The sequence below is a fragment of the Schistocerca americana genome, chromosome 2 (genome assembly GCF_021461395.2).
Source record: "Schistocerca americana isolate TAMUIC-IGC-003095 chromosome 2, iqSchAmer2.1, whole genome shotgun sequence".
Classification (NCBI taxonomy): domain Eukaryota; kingdom Metazoa; phylum Arthropoda; class Insecta; order Orthoptera; family Acrididae; genus Schistocerca; species Schistocerca americana.
In genome coordinates this window covers 183,369,951-183,389,322 of record NC_060120.1, presented here as the reverse complement: position 1 = coordinate 183,389,322, position 19,372 = coordinate 183,369,951, and the positions used below count along the sequence as shown (strand labels likewise).

At 39.7% G+C, this 19,372-nt stretch overlaps 1 protein-coding gene across 3 annotated transcripts in view; it reads left to right on the top strand.

Annotated features, from left to right (window-relative positions):
• LOC124594980 (ATP-dependent DNA/RNA helicase DHX36) overlaps positions 1-19,372 on the top strand; it is a 248,689-nt gene that overhangs the window by 33,383 nt on the left and 195,934 nt on the right. For all 3 annotated transcript variants that reach the window (XM_047133510.1, XM_047133511.1, XM_047133509.1), the window contains exon 3: positions 18,552-18,607. In XM_047133510.1, coding sequence (XP_046989466.1) covers positions 18,552-18,607 — 56 coding nt within the window. The remainder of the gene's footprint in view (positions 1-18,551; positions 18,608-19,372) is intronic.

Here is a 19,372-nt window from a genome sequence, read left to right as displayed (position 1 = left end):
ATTTACAGTTTTCTTAACGTAATGGCATGAAACAAAAAGAAATGAAATCAGAACATCAATTACACATGTTTATCGTAAAATCAGACGAAAAGAATTTGTTACACCATGACTTACGCTATCAACACATGTGCACAGTTTTTGACTATAATATTTGACTTATTTTGTTAAACCTTTAATGTAATACTATATCTCTTAATTTTTATTTAGCGTATGGCATTTAAGTAAATTTCAGTATTGGATCATGTTATTCTGCATTACATAGCATTACATATATTCACAAACATCTAGTCCTTGTATATATTCTATATTCAATGGATTTTTTGGATGCCATGAGGAATTCTTCAAAGTCTCCGCTGAATGCTCTGGCACTGCATTCTTCTCTGATGTGTTGGATGGTCTGCTTAGGCACACTGCAGTCAGATGCTGGTGAAGACAGCAGTCCCCACTTGAAGATTGAGTCAGCACATCTTCCATGCCCACTTCTAAGTCGGTTCAGAGTTGACCAGATCTTGCAGGGCTGATCAAACCCAGGAACTGCCTCAGTAATACAAGGCAACAGGTGTGAAGTTGTTGAGGCATTTTGGAGCCCTTCTCTACTCAAAGAGTTGACGTCAGCCCCAGTGGGGGTGTCGAGAGCAAGAGGGGAGGGTGTCTTGAATGAAGCCTGTGATACTCAGATCAGTTATATCATTGTGTACTGGTAGTTCAGGTTTGCTTCAATCTTGTTGTATTGCCTGACCAAGACTGAGTCTCATTGCATTTTTGGGGGTGGTATATTGTCGCAGAAGAAGCTGAGTAGCTCCGTGGTGTAGTGGTTTGATACTAAACTGTTGCATTGACGGTCATGATTTCGAAACTCACCTGGACTGTACAATCTTAATTTCTATATTCGGTTCGAGTACATTCTAGAAGTATCCACAAATGTCAAGAATCATTGTACTGGAATGTTCTGTAGCTGTATATATACTGTGTGTGTTCTGGTCGGAGGCAGTTCACTCCGCACCTGTGTATGTTCAAGTGCTGAATAAACCTTCGTTAAGTGAAGTTAGTGTTCGTCATCATCCAGTTACAGCTTCTTCTACGTGACATTATTCTGGTGGAGACGCTGGGTATTGGATCTTGTGATAGTGCACATTATCAATGACACAGTGGTTCCCATCAGGCTGCAACAGAGCCACCATTTATGTGGGGAGAGACCTGAGTTCAAGCCATATTCAACAGATCGAAATCTATCGGGGGCAGAAGAAGAAGAGGACTTTACGATGACAGCAACTGTGTGCCACCACATGAGACATCCTTCCAGGTTCTCTGGTGACAATGGCCAAGTGGCTGAAGGTATACGAGCATATAGCCAAATTTAACAAATGGGATGACACCATGTGTATGGCTAATGTATTTTTCTACTTGGAGGGCACTGCCAAACAATGGTATGAGAACAATGAGGAGAAGTTCACAAACCGGAAAGTATTCCAGGCGGAACTGCGCAAGTATTTCGGCAGCACACAATGGCAGACGTGCAAGGCTGAAGATAAAGTGCAGGGCACAGTGTCCAGGAGAAACTAGAGCATCCTGCATTCAAGATGTCTTGGAGCTGTCTAAAATAGTGAATCCTAGAATGAAGGAGGAAGATGAGGTTGCACATCTCATGAAGGGTGTTGCTGAGAGCATGTATTGAGCCCTACTCCTGAAGGAGGTTTTGACAGCAGACGACTTCATAAAATGGTGCCAGTATATCAAGACAGTGCATCAAAAAAGAATTACATGCAAGAAGTTTCAACGGCTTCCAAACATCGTATCGAGGTCTGTGTTGGGGGAAGCAACTGATTTCACAAGTGTTCTTCGTCAGATAGTGAGAGAGGAAGTTCAGAAGGCACTTGGATTGCACGGCGAGCAAAAAACCGAGACGCTTCAAGAGGTCATAGGAAATGGAACAAACATTGAACCCAATCTCTCGTCCATCATTTCCCTTTAAAATAGTGAAAAAGTCGAGACCCAGGCGGAGTTACATTCCTACAATGCCGCATGAGGAACCTGTTTGGGCACCAAGGAAGACTGATGTCTGGAGGACCTAGGATGTTGTTGTTGTTGTGGTCTTCAGTCCTGAGGCTGGTTTGATGTAGCTCTCCATGCTACCATATCCTGTGCAAGCTTCTTCATCTCCCAGTACTTACTGCAACCTACATCCTTCTGAATCTGCTTAGTGTATTCATCTCTTGGTCTCCCTCTACGATTTTTACCCTCCATGCTGCCCTCCAATGCTAAATTTGTGATCCCTTGATGCCTCAGAACATGTCCTACTAACTGGTCCCTTCGTTTTGTCAAGTTGTGCCACAAACTCCTCTTCTCCCCAATTTATTCAATACTTCATCATTAGTTATGTGATCTACCCATCTAATATTCAGCATTCTTCTGTAGCACCACATTTCAAAAGCTTCTATTCTCGTCTTGTCCAAACTATTTATTGTCCATGTTTCACTCCCATACATGGCTACACTCCATACAAATACTTTCAGAAATGACTTCCTGACACTTAAATCAATACTGGACGTTAACAAATTTCTCTTCTTCAGAAACGCTTTCCTTGCCATTGCCAGTCTACATTTTATATCCTCTCTACTTCGACCATCATCAGTTATTTTGCTCCCCAAATAGCAAAACTCCTTTACTACTTTAAGTGTCTCATTTCCTAATCTAATTCTCTCAGCATCACCCGACTTAATTTGACTCCATTCCATTATCCTCGTTTTGCTTTTGTTGATGTCCATCTTATATTCTCCTTTCAAGACACTGTCCATTCCGTTCAACTGCTCTTCCAAGTCCTTTGCTGTCTCTGATAGAATTACAATGTCATTGGCGAACCTCAAAGTTTTTATTTCTTCTCCATGGATTTTAATACGTAATCTGAACTTTTCTTTTGTTTCCTTTACTGCTTGCTCATTATACAGATTGAATAGCATCGGCGAGAGGCTACAACCCTGTCTCACTCCCTTCCCAACCACTGCTTCCCTTTCATGCCCCTCGATTCTTATCACTGCCATCTGGTTTCTGTACAAATTGTAAATAGCCTTTCACTCCCTGTATTTTATCCCTGCCACCTTTAGAATTTGAAAGAGAGTATTCCAGTCAACATTGTCAAAAGCTTTCTCTGAGTCTACAAATGCTAGAAACATAGGTTTGCCTTTCCTTAATCTTTCTTCTAAGATAAGTCGTAAGGTCAGTGATCCAATATTTCTATGGAATCCAAACTGATCTTCCCTGAGGTCGGCTTCTACCAGTTTTTCCATTCGTCTGTAAAGAATTCATGTTAGTATTTTGCAGCTGTGGCTTATTAAACTGATTGTTCGGTAATTTTCACATCTGTCAACACGTGCTTTCTTTGGGATTGGAAATATTATATTCTTCTTGCAGTCTGAGGGTATTTCGCCTGTCTCATACATCTTGTTCACCAGATGGTAGAGTTTTGTCAGGACTGGCTCTCCCAAGGCCGTCAGTAGTTCCAATGGAATGCTGTCTTCTCCCGGGGGCTTGTTTCGACTCATGTCATTCAATACTCTGTCAAACTCTTCATGCAGTATTGTATCTCCCATTTCATCTTCATCTACATCCTCTTCCATTTCCATAATATTGCCCTCAAGTATATTGCCCTTGTATAGACCCTCTATATACTCCTTCCACCTTTCTGCTTTCCCTCTTTGCTTAGAACTGGGTTTCCATCTAAGCTCTTGATATTCATACAAGTGGTTCTCTTTTCTCCAAAGGTCTCTTTAATTTTCCTGTAGGCAGTATCTATCTTACCCCTAGTGAGATAAGCCTCTATATCCTTACATTTGTTCTGTAACCATCCCTGCTTAGCCATTTTGCACTTCCTATCGATCTCATTTTTGAGACGTTTGTATTCCTTTTGCCTGCCCAGGATAACCAACCAGTTTGTTTCTACTGTGGACGACCGGGACATGTGGTACATTATTGTCAAGAAAGGTGGCGGATATTTGATGATGTCCGCGCCAGGAGACAGCAGACCGATCTTAGCCAATGCCAACTCTGGGACGACAAAGCTGAACATGAAGTTGTGGGTGTAGGAAAACGAAGGTCACCATCGCCACAAGCTAGCCGCTGGAGAGGATGCTCCCCAACATGCCGATCAAGGTCTCCATCGCCGTATAGAAGCTCCAGCCGATCACCTAGCCGCCGCAGCCTGGAAAACTAAAGGGTGTGACCTTCTTTGGAGGTGAGGTCGCCGAAGAGAGAAATCCTCCGCTGTCGATCAGTACAAAAATGATAGGAAAGTACGTCGATATCCTCATGGATGGCTGACCATCCCAAGCTCTTGTGGACTTTGGAGCATCATATTCAGTCATTTCGGAGAAGTACTGATGCCAGTTGCAGAAAACCATATTCATTGACAATAAAACATCTCTGCTGAAGGTGGATAATGGGAAATATGTAAAACCTACAGGAAGATGTACCATTCGTGTGGGTGTAAGCCCTTAGAATTTGTCGTCTTACAAGAGTGTAGTCATGACGTCATTCTCGGATGGGACTTTTTGAAAAGCTTCTCAGGCAATTATAGATTGTGGTCACTCGAAGATTATGCTAGATGAGTTGAGATACTGTGGACAGGAAGATGCGCATCCGAGTGAGTGGAGACTGTGTGCTGGATGAAGTGATCATTCCTGCAGTCAATGCTAGAAAGGTAACTGTCATGTGTCATGCCGCGCATCAACCCATGGGTCTTGTAGTGGAATGTAAGAAAGCATACCACTGAAGAATAACTTGGTCATCCCAGCCTCTGTCATCTCGTTTAAGAATGGATTTGGTGAATTGTGGATAGTTAACTGTCGCCAAGAACCACAGATCCTTCCAAGATGCATGTGCGTAGCAAACACTGAGCCATTAACTGAAGAACAGCTGGGTGTCATAGAAACCTCTGTGGGCGAAATAAGCGCTACCACTATGAGACAAGATCTTCTAGCTCGACTATCACCAAATCTCACTAAGGAACAACAGAAGAAACTACTTGCCATTCTTCAAGAGTTCTCTGAATCGTTCAATCCACAGGTGAAGAGCAAATTAGACAAATCGATGGTGAAGCACCAGATTAGGCTAGCACTGATGACCATCAACGAATAAGCTAGAGAGCATACCATGTGTCAGCAACAGAACATCGAATAATTCGTGACGAGGTAGAAAAAATGATGAAGAATGACGACATTCAGCCTTCGCAGAGCCTATGGTCGTCACCAGTGGTCCTCATCAGGAAGAAGGATGGCAGTTAGCGCTTTTGTATTGAATACAGGAAGCTTAATAAGATAGTTAAACAGACGTTTACCCTCTTCCATGAATTGACGATACACTAGATTGTCTGAGGGGGGCCTAAGTTTTTCTCAACCATGGATATGTACTCGGGATACTGGCAAATCGAAGTAGATGTGGCTGATTGTGAGAAAACTGCATTCATCACCCCTCAGGGCCTGTATGAGTTTAAGGTAAATGCCGTTTGGTTTGTGTAATGCACCAGCAACTTTTGAATGGATGATGGATAATCTTTTAAGGCATCTGAAGTGGACGATGTGTCTTTGTTATTTATTTGACATTATAGTGTTCTCAGAGACATTTGATGAACGTATAAAAAGACTGAGGGCTGTTCTTAAGTGTCTCCAACAAGACAGACTGAAACTTAATCCAAGAAAGTGTCTCTTTGGAGCAAAAGAAACCATCTCTTTGGAGCAAAATAAATCAAAATACTTGGACACCTTGTGTCAAACTCAGGTGTGTGGCCAGACCTAGAAAAGGTGAGAGCTATAACAGAATTCCCTATTCCTAAAAGTATTAGAGATGTGAGAAGCTTCCTCAGATTATATTCTTATTACCGTCGTTTTATCAAAGACAGTCCATTCCAAGAGTTGTTAAAAGCTGATGCTAAATTTATCTGGGGTGGTGCTCAACAAGCTTGTTTCAATGTTATGTGAAAAGCTCTGATAAATGACCCTTTACTTGGTCTGTATGATGAGGGAGCACCTACAGAACTATGCACAGATGCCAGCAGGTATGGGATCGGTGGTGTTCTGGTGCAAATTTCGGATGGAAAAGAGAAGGTTATAGTCTATGCTTCTAGGACACTTGCAAAAGCCAAGAGAAGCTACTCCTCTACAGAAAGAGAATGTCTTGCTGTGATCTGGGCCATGTGCAAATTTCGAAAGTATCTATATGGAAGGCCAATCACAGTTGTTACAGACCATCATTCACTTTGTTGGTTGACAGGTCTTAAGGATCCAACATGACAACTCGCCAGATGGGCTCTACGTCTTCAAGAGTATGACGTTACCATAGTGTACAAAAGTGGAAGAAACTATCAAGATGCTGACTGTGTCTCAAGAAACCATGTGCAAGACCATCAAGACTTAGATAAATAATTGTGAAACCCTCAGCTGCTGAAAGGTGTAGTTGATATACCGCTATGGGGACAGCTGAAAATGTGTGCCCCGACCGGGACTCGAACCCGGGATCTCCTGCTTACATTGCAGGTACTCTATCTATCTGAGCCACTGAGGACACGGATGAATAGCGTGACTGCAGGGACTTATCCCTTGCACGCTTCCCGTGAGACCCACACTCCCAACTGTCCACAATCTACACACGTGATGTTCCTAATAGATATTTGCTCATCCACTCATTACTCGTGCCAACTAAGGTGGTGATTCCCATAGGAGTTTGGGCAACCTGTGCGCATTTGCCCCGGTCGGGGCACACATTTTCAGCTGTCCCCATCGAGGTATATCAACTACACCTGTCGGCAGCTGAGGGTTTCAATTAATTATCATTTATTTTAGAGAAGCTACACTATCATCAGTGGTATCTGTTCTTTCGAGAACAGTTACTATCTTCATATGAAGGGCTTATTTCAATAGTGGTACAAGTCCATTACCTCCACTTTTCTGCCTATAATGCTTCTGACATCAATGATCCAAACAAACAGAAAGAAAGGTTCATCTCTAGCAAGAAGCCATATGCTTGAATATTTCTGGTATCTCAACTGCAGATTTTTCAGCGCTCATTTAACTTTAGGACTCTGTATCTCACAATGAACAAAAATGGACTTGTACCACTATTGAAATAAGCCCTTCATATGTAGTTAAGTGGCTACCCAGCCACTGACCTTCGTCTGTGCGAATGCGCATAGGTTGCCTGAACTCTTACGGGAATCGTCACCTTAGTTGGTGCGAGTAATGAGTGGATGGGCAAATATCTATTAGGAACATAACGTATGTAGATTGTGGACAGTTGGGAATGTGGGTCTCATGGGAAGCCTGCAAGGGATAAGTCCCAGCAGTCGCGCTATTCATCTGTGTCCTCGGTGGCTCAGATGGATAGAGCGCCTGCCATGTAAGCAGGAGATCCCGGGTTCAAGCCCCAGTCAGGGCACACATTTTCAGCTGTCCCCATCGAGGTATATCAACTACACCTGTCGGCAGCTGAGGGTTTCAATTAATTATCATTTATTCTAGAGAAGCTGCACGGTCATCAGTGGTATCTGTTCTTTCGAGAACAGTTACTGTGTACATATATCATTAAGACTTTGATGAAGATAGTGAATGTCTCACTGCACTCCACGATCTCTCTGCTGAGCAGAACGTCACCAAGATGTCTCAAATTATGCTTGCCTAAAATTGGTCACAGGATGTGAAACGACAATTTAAGGTAGTTAATGTTTTACTTTGCAAGAAAAACTTTGATCTGTTTGGAAAGAGGTGGCTACCAGTGACTCCTAAACACATGTGCTTAGATGTTCCACAGAAATTCCAGGACACACCTGAAGTCGGACATTTAGGATTTATTAAGACATACGATAGAATCCGCAAGAGATTTTTCTGGCCAGGTTTATTTAGGGGTGTCCGTCACTGTGTGTCGCACTGTTGAGAGTGCCAGAGGAGAAAGGCAGTTCTTCAGAAACCACCTGGCCAGTCGTACCAATTCCACCAGCCGAAATGCCTTTCCAGCATATTGGGCTTGAACTCCTCGGACAATTTCCAATGTCTGCTAGTGGCAATAGATGGGTTATTGTTTGAACTGATTATCTCTCACGCTACGCCAATTCAAAAGCTGTGAAAACAGCCGAAGCATCCAGGGTAGCCAAATTCATCAAGGAAGACATTGTATTCAAACACGGTGCCCCAAGGTCGTTAATTACGGATCAAGGGAAAGTTTTTCAGTTGAATCATGTGACAGAGATAAGCCGTCGGTGCAACATTACTCATCACATGACTGCCTACCATCTGCAAACTAACAGTCTTACTGAACGCCTTGATAAGACCTTGGCCGACATGCTATCAGTGTTCATCAATGTTGAGCAGAGCAACTGGGATGATGTGCTACCTTTCATGACGTTTGCCTACAACACCGCCAAACAAGACACCACAGGATTTACGCCATTTTTCCTGGTGCATGGGTGTGAGGTGACTATGATGATGGACCCTGTGTTTCTGTTACGTCCTGATGATGTGGACGACGACTATGTCGACCAGGTGTTAACCTGAGCTGAGAAAGCTCCGCAGTTAGCTCGACTTCGTGTGCTGCACGCTCAAGAAAACGATCGCTGAAGGTATGACACCGCCCTGTTGTCTACCAGTCTGGTGATCTCGTCTGGATCTTCACTCCTGTTTGGAAGGTTGGTCTCTCTGAGAAGCTCCTCAGGTGCTACTTTGGACCTTATAAGGTTGTAAGACAGTTGTCTGATGTTACTTATGAAGTTGAAGATTTCAACCCCGACGCAAGAAGACAAAAGGTCAGAGATACAGTCCATGTCCTTCGAATGTAGCCTTATAAGGATCCTGCAACCCAGGGTAAATTTGGAGCTTCAGCGACAGGCAACAAGTGGAAAGGCGACGAAGAGTGTAGCAGCAAAAGGAGTTCTAAGATCATCACCTCCAGGGTGAGAATCAGTCATCAGGAGTCGGAGTAGGCAGGACCAATGACTCGTTCCCGGACTAGGAGGATGTACCACTGAGATACTGTTCTCTTAAGGAGGGAGCAATGTCACAGAGGAAGCTGAATAGCTCTGTGGTGTAGTGGTTTGATACTAAACTGTTGCATGGAGGGTTGTGAGTTCAAAACTTATCTGTACTGTACAATTTTAATTTCTGAGTACATTTTAGAAGTATCCACAAATGTCAAGGATCATTGTACTGGAATGTTCTGTAGCTGTATATATACTGTATGTGTTCTGGCCAGAGGCAATTCGCTCCGCGCTCTTGTATGTGCAAGTGCTGAATAAACCTTTGTTAAGTGAACTTAGTGTTCGTCATTCATCTAGTTACACCTTCTTCTGCATGACAATATGACTAAGGACAGGTTGCCATATGTTAGGTGTAGACCTAATGGTTCCTGAAATCTCGCTTCAATATGTGTTGTAAGGGCCAGGACTAGGTCTGCACAGCTTCGGTTAGGATGAAAGCTGGCTTGTTCTACTGGGATGGCTGTGAGTATTGTCTGACTGATCCTGTTATGTAGTATTCGTTCCAGAAATTTGTACACCATGCTAAGCAGTGTGGAGGCTTTACCTGGTTTTGTGTCCTTTATAGGTGCCGAGATCTCTTCGAAGGGTGATGTCACATCAGTATTTAATGTCAACACTGGCTGTTGCTATTAGCTGTCTAAGTTCACGTTTAATGTGTATTGTTGTCTCTCTTGGTGGTTTACCCCTTTAGATGTTTTAACACTGTGCACAGCAATTTTGTTAGGTGTTGTGGGGTATTCTTCTCGAGTGATAAGGCTGGCTCCTCCTAGTTTTTGAAGCAGGTACCATACTTTTTTTTTGCTGGATACTTCAAAGTCCATGGTCTGAGTAGTTTCCATCCACTTCTGTTGTTGTGCAGTATCGAGGCTGTGTATGAGTTCATCTGCTATTTCTCTGTCACTGCTGCTTTGACAGTCATTATACAGTTCCTTACATTTCTCTTCCCAGCCAGGACTGTATTCTTTGTGGTATCCTCTAGGTATGTGCTTTTTTGCTGTACTGATGGCTGCTCCCACAAATATTTTACAGCTATCGGCAGATGGAGGGATCCATCTCAGGCATTTATCAAAATCTTCAGAGTAAGCTTTCCAATCTGCTTTTTGTAGGTTCCATCTGGGTCAAGGACTTGAGGTTATCAATGGAATACTTGTGCCAATTTCTACTAGGACTGGACGGTGTTGACTGTTAGTGAAATCTGGCAAAACATTTTGGCTTGTGTTGAGCAGCTAATGATTTTCATCTGCTGTGACAAAGCAAAGGTCTGGGTCATACTCCCATTTCCAGGCTGCTGATCCGAAGGAACTGTGATCTTTAGCATCGAAAATGAGGTGGATGTTGTTTTTTTCTGCCCAGTTTGCTAAGGCTTCACCATTTGTATCAGTTGTTCTGTATCGTTTTTGCGTGTGGTGGCTGTTAAAGTTTCCTACAAAGACCACGGGACGGCAATATGATTGGAGCACATCTGCTGGCCATGCGGATCCTGGTGGTTTGTAAATGTTACTTATGACCAATTCACCTATTTTGATTATCACGGAGTGGATATTGTCATTTGTGGAAGTGGATAGCAAGTGAGCATTCTCTATTTTATTTTTGATGTATGTTGCTACTCCATAGGCGTGGTCGTATGTTGCACCAATGATATCATATCCTGGTATTTTTCCTCTGGAGCATAGTTGATCTACATTATCTGTGTGGGTTTTCTGTAGGGCAACTACATCAATGTTGTGTTAAGTCAATAACTTTTAAAGAATTTGATATTTGGTTTTACTAATGACCTCAATATTCGGTTGGCATATTTTAATACTTGTTCCAAGTTTCCTAGATTTTTGGCCCTGAGAAGGGCTTTTTATGTGATTATGAGTCATTTTCTCTCAGTTATGTACTTCTCGAATAGCCAGGAGATCTAGAATGATTGTCTGGCTGCCTGTTTTGTTGCCTTCTTAGCACCACCCAGGGGTCACATGTGGGGCAAATTTCAGGTTTACGCCCACGGACGTGAAGCAACATCAACCCCCATATCTCTTAATAAGTAGATTACTACAGGATTTTAAATTTCTAAATGTGGTCAGTAATTATATGAAATACAGAAAATAAAATTTTTGTTACCCTGGAAGCTGTTAAACAACTTGCAGTTGGAACAGGGATTGACTGTTTGCTGTTTAATAAGTGTGAGATTATTTGTATGAGCCAAAAGCGAGTTCAAACATCATACAGGTTGAGACTTGAGAATCACATTTGCCCAGTTATGCATACAATATTCTTCTCAATGATAGATACTAAAAACCTTAATAAAATATGCATCAAAAGACAACGAAGCAATTCAGAGGTGGGCTGCTAGATTTGTTACCGATATGTTCGAATAACATATAACTGTTACGGAAATGCTTTGGGATGGGAATCCTTGGAGGAAAGGCAATGTTCTTTTTGAGAAATACTGTTGAGAAAACTTAGAGAACCAGTATTTCAAGCTGATTGCAGAACAATTCTACTGGCGCAAACATGTATTGTGTTTAAGGACCATGAAGAAACGATACAGGAAATTAGGGCTCATACAAAGCCATATAGACAGTTGTTTTTCCCTCGCTGTGTTTGTGAGGGAGCAGGAAAGGAAATGACTAGTGGTGGCACAGGGTACCCTCGGCCATGCACTGTATGGTGGCTTGCAGAGAATCTCTGTAGATGTGTATGCGAAGAAGAAAGTGGGGATGGGAAGAAAATATTTGTTTGCACAGATTTTTATTTTTCTTGAGGGAGGTGGGAATTTAACCCCAATTTTGAGAAATATTGTAGACTGTAAATGTGCATTATTTACTAGTTAATATAGATTGTGTCATTTTTAATAGGAGTTCCAGTATCAAACAAAACAGTATATTGAAAGCCACACAACTATCTTGGGAATCAGTCTACATTGCAGATGATGTTTACTATCGGATGACGTTACACTAGCTGAAATTTTGTGGTGTTTGCAAACCACCAGGAGTAATTTGTTAGTTTGGAGCTTAGCAGCTTGTGTAGCACTGTTTCCTTCATTATTTCTGGGTAGTGTAGTTTCAAAGGAAATGCAATTGCAAAAATCATATCTTTGTAACAATATTGTTTATGGATTGGCACCATACCCGAGACATCAACTTGCTGACCTCATTGAAAAATATGAAATGATTGTACTCAAATTTGATGAAAGTGTGAATGCTGTTTCTGTAAATAAAAAAAAAACAATGGATTTATATGTACGAATTTGGAACCATGATAAATCATTAATAATGACATGTTATTTTCATTCTGCTTTTCTGAAACATACAAGCGAAATGATTTGCTTGAAGATGTAAAGAGGTAGTTGGATTTGGAATAGCAATTATCAATGAATGGACCAATTTGAAGTTAAAACTTTCGAATAACTAAAAGAATCCTTCAGTTGTATAAAACTGCTAAAAGTTGGTACCTGCAGTTTGCACATACGACTTGGCACTTTCAAAACAGACACGTCCAAAACTAATTGGGAAATTGTGTCATTTTTGAGAGTGCTTTATTATTTATTTCGTGATTCACCTGCACGAAGGTCACAATAAGCTGAGATAACTGGATCTTCATCTTTTTCGAAGTCGGTTTGTAGCACAAGATGAGTTAAAAATGCCAATGCAACTGAAAAGCTGTAGTAATTTATGAACAAATTCGAAGTTATGTTACTGAGATAATAAAAATCGAAAACTATTCCTCAGTCATCAAGTTTCATAGTTGTTTCTGAATCTGTCGGTGACACTTTGCTAGCTCCAAAACTGACATTCTTCAGTTCAACAGCACGTTTGTTGGAACCATTGTCATTAGATTTTCAGGGTGATGTCCTGATTGCTTCATTTCTGTATGATGTAAGTTACTGCATAATCCTATGAACATTTTGAAGCAATAGGTTGTGAAACTAGATGTCTTAAAAAGCAAAAATTCATCTTTAATGAAAATCAACTTCAAAGGATATAAAGAATCTTGTTACAGCAGGATAGTTCAATCTGGATTTTGCGAGAAGAAGTGTGCTGAAAAAAAATTAAGAATATATCTGAAAAAAAAGTATTGTTAGTAAAGGAAAACATGCAAGCTTGCATCATTGGCGTAGTGGAGAAGTTGCGAGAAAGATCACTCCTCAAATAGTACTTAAAGCATCCAGTTTCGTGCTTGAATCCAAAAATTACATGAAACCAGGAAATAGCTCAAAGAAGATTGACAGTATGTCTTAAAAATTTGGTATGAAGTGGAAGAATGTTTGTTGAAAGGCAGACCATGTCAAACTTGAATTTGTGGAGATCTGCAGAGAAAAAAGAATTGAAAACGAGATGAAATGTTACAAGAGACGTGAAAATCCACTTGATAAATTCTAGTTTAATATAAACAAAAAATCTTCAAATCCGTGACCAAATTTCTGAGATTTTGTGCAAATTATTTTAATAATCTCAAATGGAAATGCTTTTGTTGTACAAAGCTTTTCTGTAAACTCTGAAATTATAGTTGAAACTCAAACAGAAAAAAACCCTCATTACTCTAAAATGCATAGATGACTCATTCCAGGATGCAAATGGAGTTGAGAATTTCAACATCGCCAAAAATCGTATGCACTGTTTTTGCAGTGCACTTTTTTGTACAGAGGTGATATGAAGCATAAGGTGAAGAAGGTGAAGGAGAACAGGAGGAACAATTAGTGAACAAATGAAAGCAAGCTGAAATCAAAGAATTATCATTAAAAAGAGCACTTACATTGAGTGAAGCCTCAAACATTTCAGCAGACACAGAAAATTTAAAGAATGATTTATTCATTTTTATTGTGACAGATTTGCACATTTTGTTTACTTTTATCAGCAAGTTAGAATATATATACATCTGCAAAAACAGAATTTGTAATTTTGTTATTTTGTATTTTTTATTGCCCATAGATCAATATACAATGTTTAATATTCTTAAAATATTTTAATTTGTATCTTTGACTTATACTACTAAAGAAACAATGTATAATTAATTGTGCATAGTCTAATAAGGTTTTGAAAAAGGTCTCAGATTTAATTAAAAAGGTAACATGGATAAAATTTGCCTTGAAAACCCTGGAAAAATCCTTGAATTTGTACAGTTGGAGACACTGTTCAGGTGTCCACAGTTGAACTTGAGACCTGTAGAGGCAGAATGACATGTCAGGGAGATGATGGTCACTGGGTGACTTATCTTTTGGTGTCTTTAGCTCTGAGGATGCCATGCAGTGCCTGTAGAATGGTGACTGCAGCTGACTTGGGTATAGTCCGGCTTGTTGTGAGGCCTGCTTGCAACTTGGGCTTCAATGAAGTGGGTAAATGTGAAAATCTTTTGGCAGTCATTTTAATTGTGCTGGTGTACACCTTCGCCAGCACACCGGTCAGAACAAGGAAACATTTTGTAGCAGGTGCTGAACTAAGCACGCCTGTGACAAGAGAAGACCAAGACATGCTCTACGGTTACGCTCTGATAACACCCGATGGGCAGCGTGCATATAGGCCACTGCTACCGACTGAGCTGTCTCAATAACTCAGTCTCAGTATCTCAGTATGTCACATTGGGGTTCAGTCTGCATTGCACCTCAGGGGTTCAGTTTGCATTGCACCTCAATAAGTCGCACTGTGTTCTAGTCTTACAAAGTGGTAGTCGTTGCCTCACACCTTGAGGGAACATTAGTCATTGTATGTAGTTTTGATATGGACAAGGGCAAGATTCAAGAATTGGAACTTGTTATTTGATTGCTGTTAACCACAGAACTTCAGACTGAACATCATTGAAGTTAAGTACTTAATTGGTTCCTGTAATAAAGCGTTTTTTGACCACGTGTACATGTTTTCTTGTAGGGAGAGGAAACCAGCCACCCATCTATCATACTACCCTCTCCTCATCCAGCCAGGAACCACAAAGCATTACAAGAGAGCACAGCCACAACGTTAATAATTCATATTTGTAAAGAAGAGAAACAGATGCATCATGTATACTGTGCCTACATTTAAAAGTCAATAATCTGTAGTAATAAAAGTGGAAAGTCAAGAAAGATAAGTTGATGTTTAAGAGAGTGTATGGTAGGGTTGCAGTTTTGTGTCTTTGCGGCTCAATCTAAACACTGAAACAGTAATGAAAAAAGTGAAAGAAACTTTCAGAAAAGAAATAGGGATCAGGTGCTAATTCTAAAACACAGCAGTACATCCAGAAGAATTATATGGAAACAAATGCTAATTTTTGCAGGCAGCATAACCCATCTGATTGACTTTAAGGAAGACCAGACCTGGTGAATGACATGTACAGCATACTTTTCTCCGAGTATGGGTTTGAGGAAAGAAAGACTTAAGAGGAGAGTGATGCTGAGTAGTTGAAAAAGAGACAACTGACTTTATGAGGATCAATTTCAGAATGACTCATTGGTAGAAATGATGACAATCTTTTTTCTAGAGGTTTAGCTATGCAGGATGACTGGACCAGGGAAGTTGTTAGCAGTAGATTAGCTCAGAGGAAGGAAAAGCTTTCTTTATTTAAGAGGCCTACTGCTGTCAGATATTGGTTTTTAACCCCACTGTTTGTTCGGGTCTATATGACCAACAATGATTGTAATTTTCATATCTCATCATTTAAATACTAAGTTAACTTTATGAAATTCAGTGACTGAAAAATGGATGAGAAATATGTCTGTAATAAATGTTTCAAAATATTTTTAGTAGTAGGTCATAAACCTTAATAGTGACATATGTAACTTTCGGATCGTAACCTTTAATGTCAAATATGTTTTAGTATTCAGTTATTTTTTATGGTAATAAGATTATCACTGCTCAAACTGTGATCAGTCAAAAAACACTGTGCTTACAACAATGGACCTGATTCTTGCTTTTTCAAACAAATGATTTAACACTTCTCAGTTCTGTGAATCTTCATTGTGTGTGCTCGGTCTGAATTATGACTCCATGGCAATTAAATCATTGGCAAATGGTGAGCTGGAAGGGTTCGTAAATTCCACAAAAGGTAAGTGGGTGTTTTCCAAGTTCGAGGATCATGTCAAGCGTTCCGATTACAGTGACGACAGTCTAAAGCCTGTACGAAATAGTGTACAGTCTTTTCTTTGTAAAACGGGTATACAGAATGACAGTTACACCCGCTAGCACAACATGGCTACCTATTAGCTTCAAATGTCATCAGGGGTGCACCAGGAGCTACCAGGAATGCAACCAAGAGAATCAATTTCATTTGAAATGAAATAACAGAAATATCAAATATTGAGGGGCAGTGAGTTTATAGTAAACAGTGGACAGACATTGATAATTTAGAAGCAAAGGTTACTGTCACCAAGCAGTTCGTAGCATTTAGATATTGTTGCCCGTTCAAACAATATATCCCCAATAAACTGGCAAAATATGGGATCAAAATAAGGACACTGTGTGGCAAAAAATCTTCATACACACTGAAAGCCCAAATTTCACAGGAAAAAAATAAAATAAAATCTGGCAATTTGAGGGTCGTTGCTGATCTCACTTGTGAGTTACGAGGTCAGAATATGACAAGTGACAACTTTTTTACATCAAAGAGCAAAGAGGCAGTTATCCCTGAAAAAGAAGTTAAGAGTGTTAGGAACTATGCTTTAAAATAAGCCAGAGCTTCCAGAAAACATGACCGGCAAGGAGGATCATAGCTACTGTGGTCAGTTAATTTCCGAAGAGGAAAAAGAAGGCGTAATAATGAGAACTGGCACATGCCAGCATAATGATGAAATCAGTTATAGGGCTGATAAGAAGGCAAAAATGATTTTGAATTATGATTCAATGAAAATTGCTGAAGGCGCACTTGATCACCTAACAGATATACATACCTGCAAATGAAAAACCAAGAAGTTGTCAATAATGGTTTCCCACAGTAATGTTGATTTTCTGCTTATAATGTATATGTCTTGTAGAGTTTGGCACTAATTGGAATGCAAGAAAATTGACTAGAAGGAGAATATTCTTGGAGGAACTTGTGAATTAACTCATACCAGAACACATTGCATCAAGGACATATTTCCTAAGAACGGAAAATTCTCTGAGAATGGTCAGAAGGACCCAAAACAATGAAGATGTGGTGGATGTGTCAAAATCAGTAACAACAAGAAAACCTACACTGTGCACATTACATCTTTTTCTGCAATGACAGTAAAGCAAACTTACTGTGTTGAAAATTTAATAAACATGTTTGCAAAAAACACATCACCTACTTGTGTTAAAAAAGCTATGAGTAAAGTTAGGAAACACATGTTAATACTTTCAAAACTGGCTGTGTTGGAAACTGTTATTTCATATTTATGATTTTGTGTGTGTATATATATATATATATATATATATATATATATATATATATATATATATATATATATACGTGACTGCTTGCACCCATACTAAAAGAAGGAAGAAAAGAATAACAGAAGAATGCTAAGAAGAGTGCCTTATTGAGAACTGTTATTTCTTATTTACCCTATGTGAATATTAAAATAAGAAATTTTTAAAATAGAGTTCTGTTGGTTTTTATTATTATTATTATTATTATTGTTGTTGTTATTTTCAACAACAATATGAAAATTATGTGTTAGTAGAAGATTTTTGCAATAGATGGGGTAATTGATGGATAAGTTTGTGCAATTGAATATGGAGCAAGGCAATACATAGAAGTGAAATGTGGGCCGTGGTAAAGTGAGAGAAAAAGAAACTGGAAATATTGAAAACATAATTTATTGAAGTCAATCAAAATTTAAGTGGTCAGGTAAAATACAAACAGAGGAAACACTAAAAAAAAAACAGAGAGGAAGTAATTCTATGGAACTCCCCTGTGAGTGACAGCTCCTTCCTCATCTCTGAATTGAAGAGGGCACAGTTCTTATTTCCTCCACACCTATATCCCCCCATCCCCCCCCCCCCCCCCCCCCGGCCCCCAATTTTCCATTTTGTCTTCACATCAGGTGGGTCCCTTTTCTCTTAGCATCTGAGTGAGTTGCCCTTCCTTTTTAACATCGCCCAGCCTGTTCCTCTCCACTCATATTTCTGAAAGCTAGGATAGTGCGCGTATTTTTATATGTGCCTTTTGGCGGTACCTAAATTTCACCTTCTGTAGATATTGGCCAGCTATTCTGCCTCATAATTTTGATGGGACATATTAGTGGGACATCTGCTATGGCATCTGAGAATAATTAACTTTGTTCTAGAGGCAACTGGAGAGGGAGGAAAATAGTAGGTGCAAATAAAAACCGGAATATGCAAAACAAAACAAATCATCATATCCTCTGTTGATGAAACTGTTCTGTTTTTGCAGTCAGCGCTAGCTGCTACTGTAGTGCTCATTTCTTTCATTTGAGATATATATATATTAGGCTGTTATGTTGTTATTGAAATTATAAATAGAAATAGGAATTTTAGTTGAGGATTCATCAGTAGATTTTGTTAAATATTTCAGAAATAACAGAAAATATTTTGTCATGTTTCAATCAAATGTCAAATAAGATTCATGTTGTTATTCCTGCGCAAATAATTCTTCACAGGTTTGTACTACAGGGATCTGCACAAGAGGAAGAGATTGGAAGAAAAGATATTGGTGGTAAGTGAACCTTGTTTTTCTAATATTCTCAGTTCTGGTTTCTTATATATTTGTTTTATGTAGGAAAGAGTTGGTATTGTGTCAGTTATACATTATTACTTCTGTGTTTTTCCTCTCACTCTTTCTTAATAGCCCTCTATGTCTGTATATTCTTAATGCAAAAATATAGTTAACAGAAACATGATTGATGTATATATTTCTTTACATGTTTGAACTTTTTTTTAAGTACATAACACAGGTCAGTGAAAATTTTTTTTTACTTTGATAGCTGATCTTTATAGATTTGTATGAGCTGAATCCAAATCTGGCCTTAGTTTTTTTGGATCACCCATAGTTCTTGTGCAACATGCTTTTTATTATATAGTATAAAATTCCTATGCTGAACAGTAAACAGGGAAATTAATGAAATGCTTTGTTACGACATAAGAATGGTTAGTATTTACAGTAAGCTACTTAAAACAATACTGTGTGTTAATAGAGGGTTTGCTCAGCTGGAATTGGTTTGTATTTTCTTTCTCTTCTTTTCTTTGAAGCTTCTTGTGTAGCTTTTTCTACGATGAGTTACTTGCTGAACTTCTCGGTGAAGTGACCAACAGTAGTCCCCCATCATGTTGGTGTTCCAGTGGCCTTGATAGCGTTTTTCCATCACATTAATGTCCTGTTGAAAACGCTCTCCTTGCTCCTCTCTAACATCTCCCATATTGTATGGGAAGTAATCAAGGTGACTGTTCAAAAAGTGAACTTTCAGGCTCAGTAAACATCCTA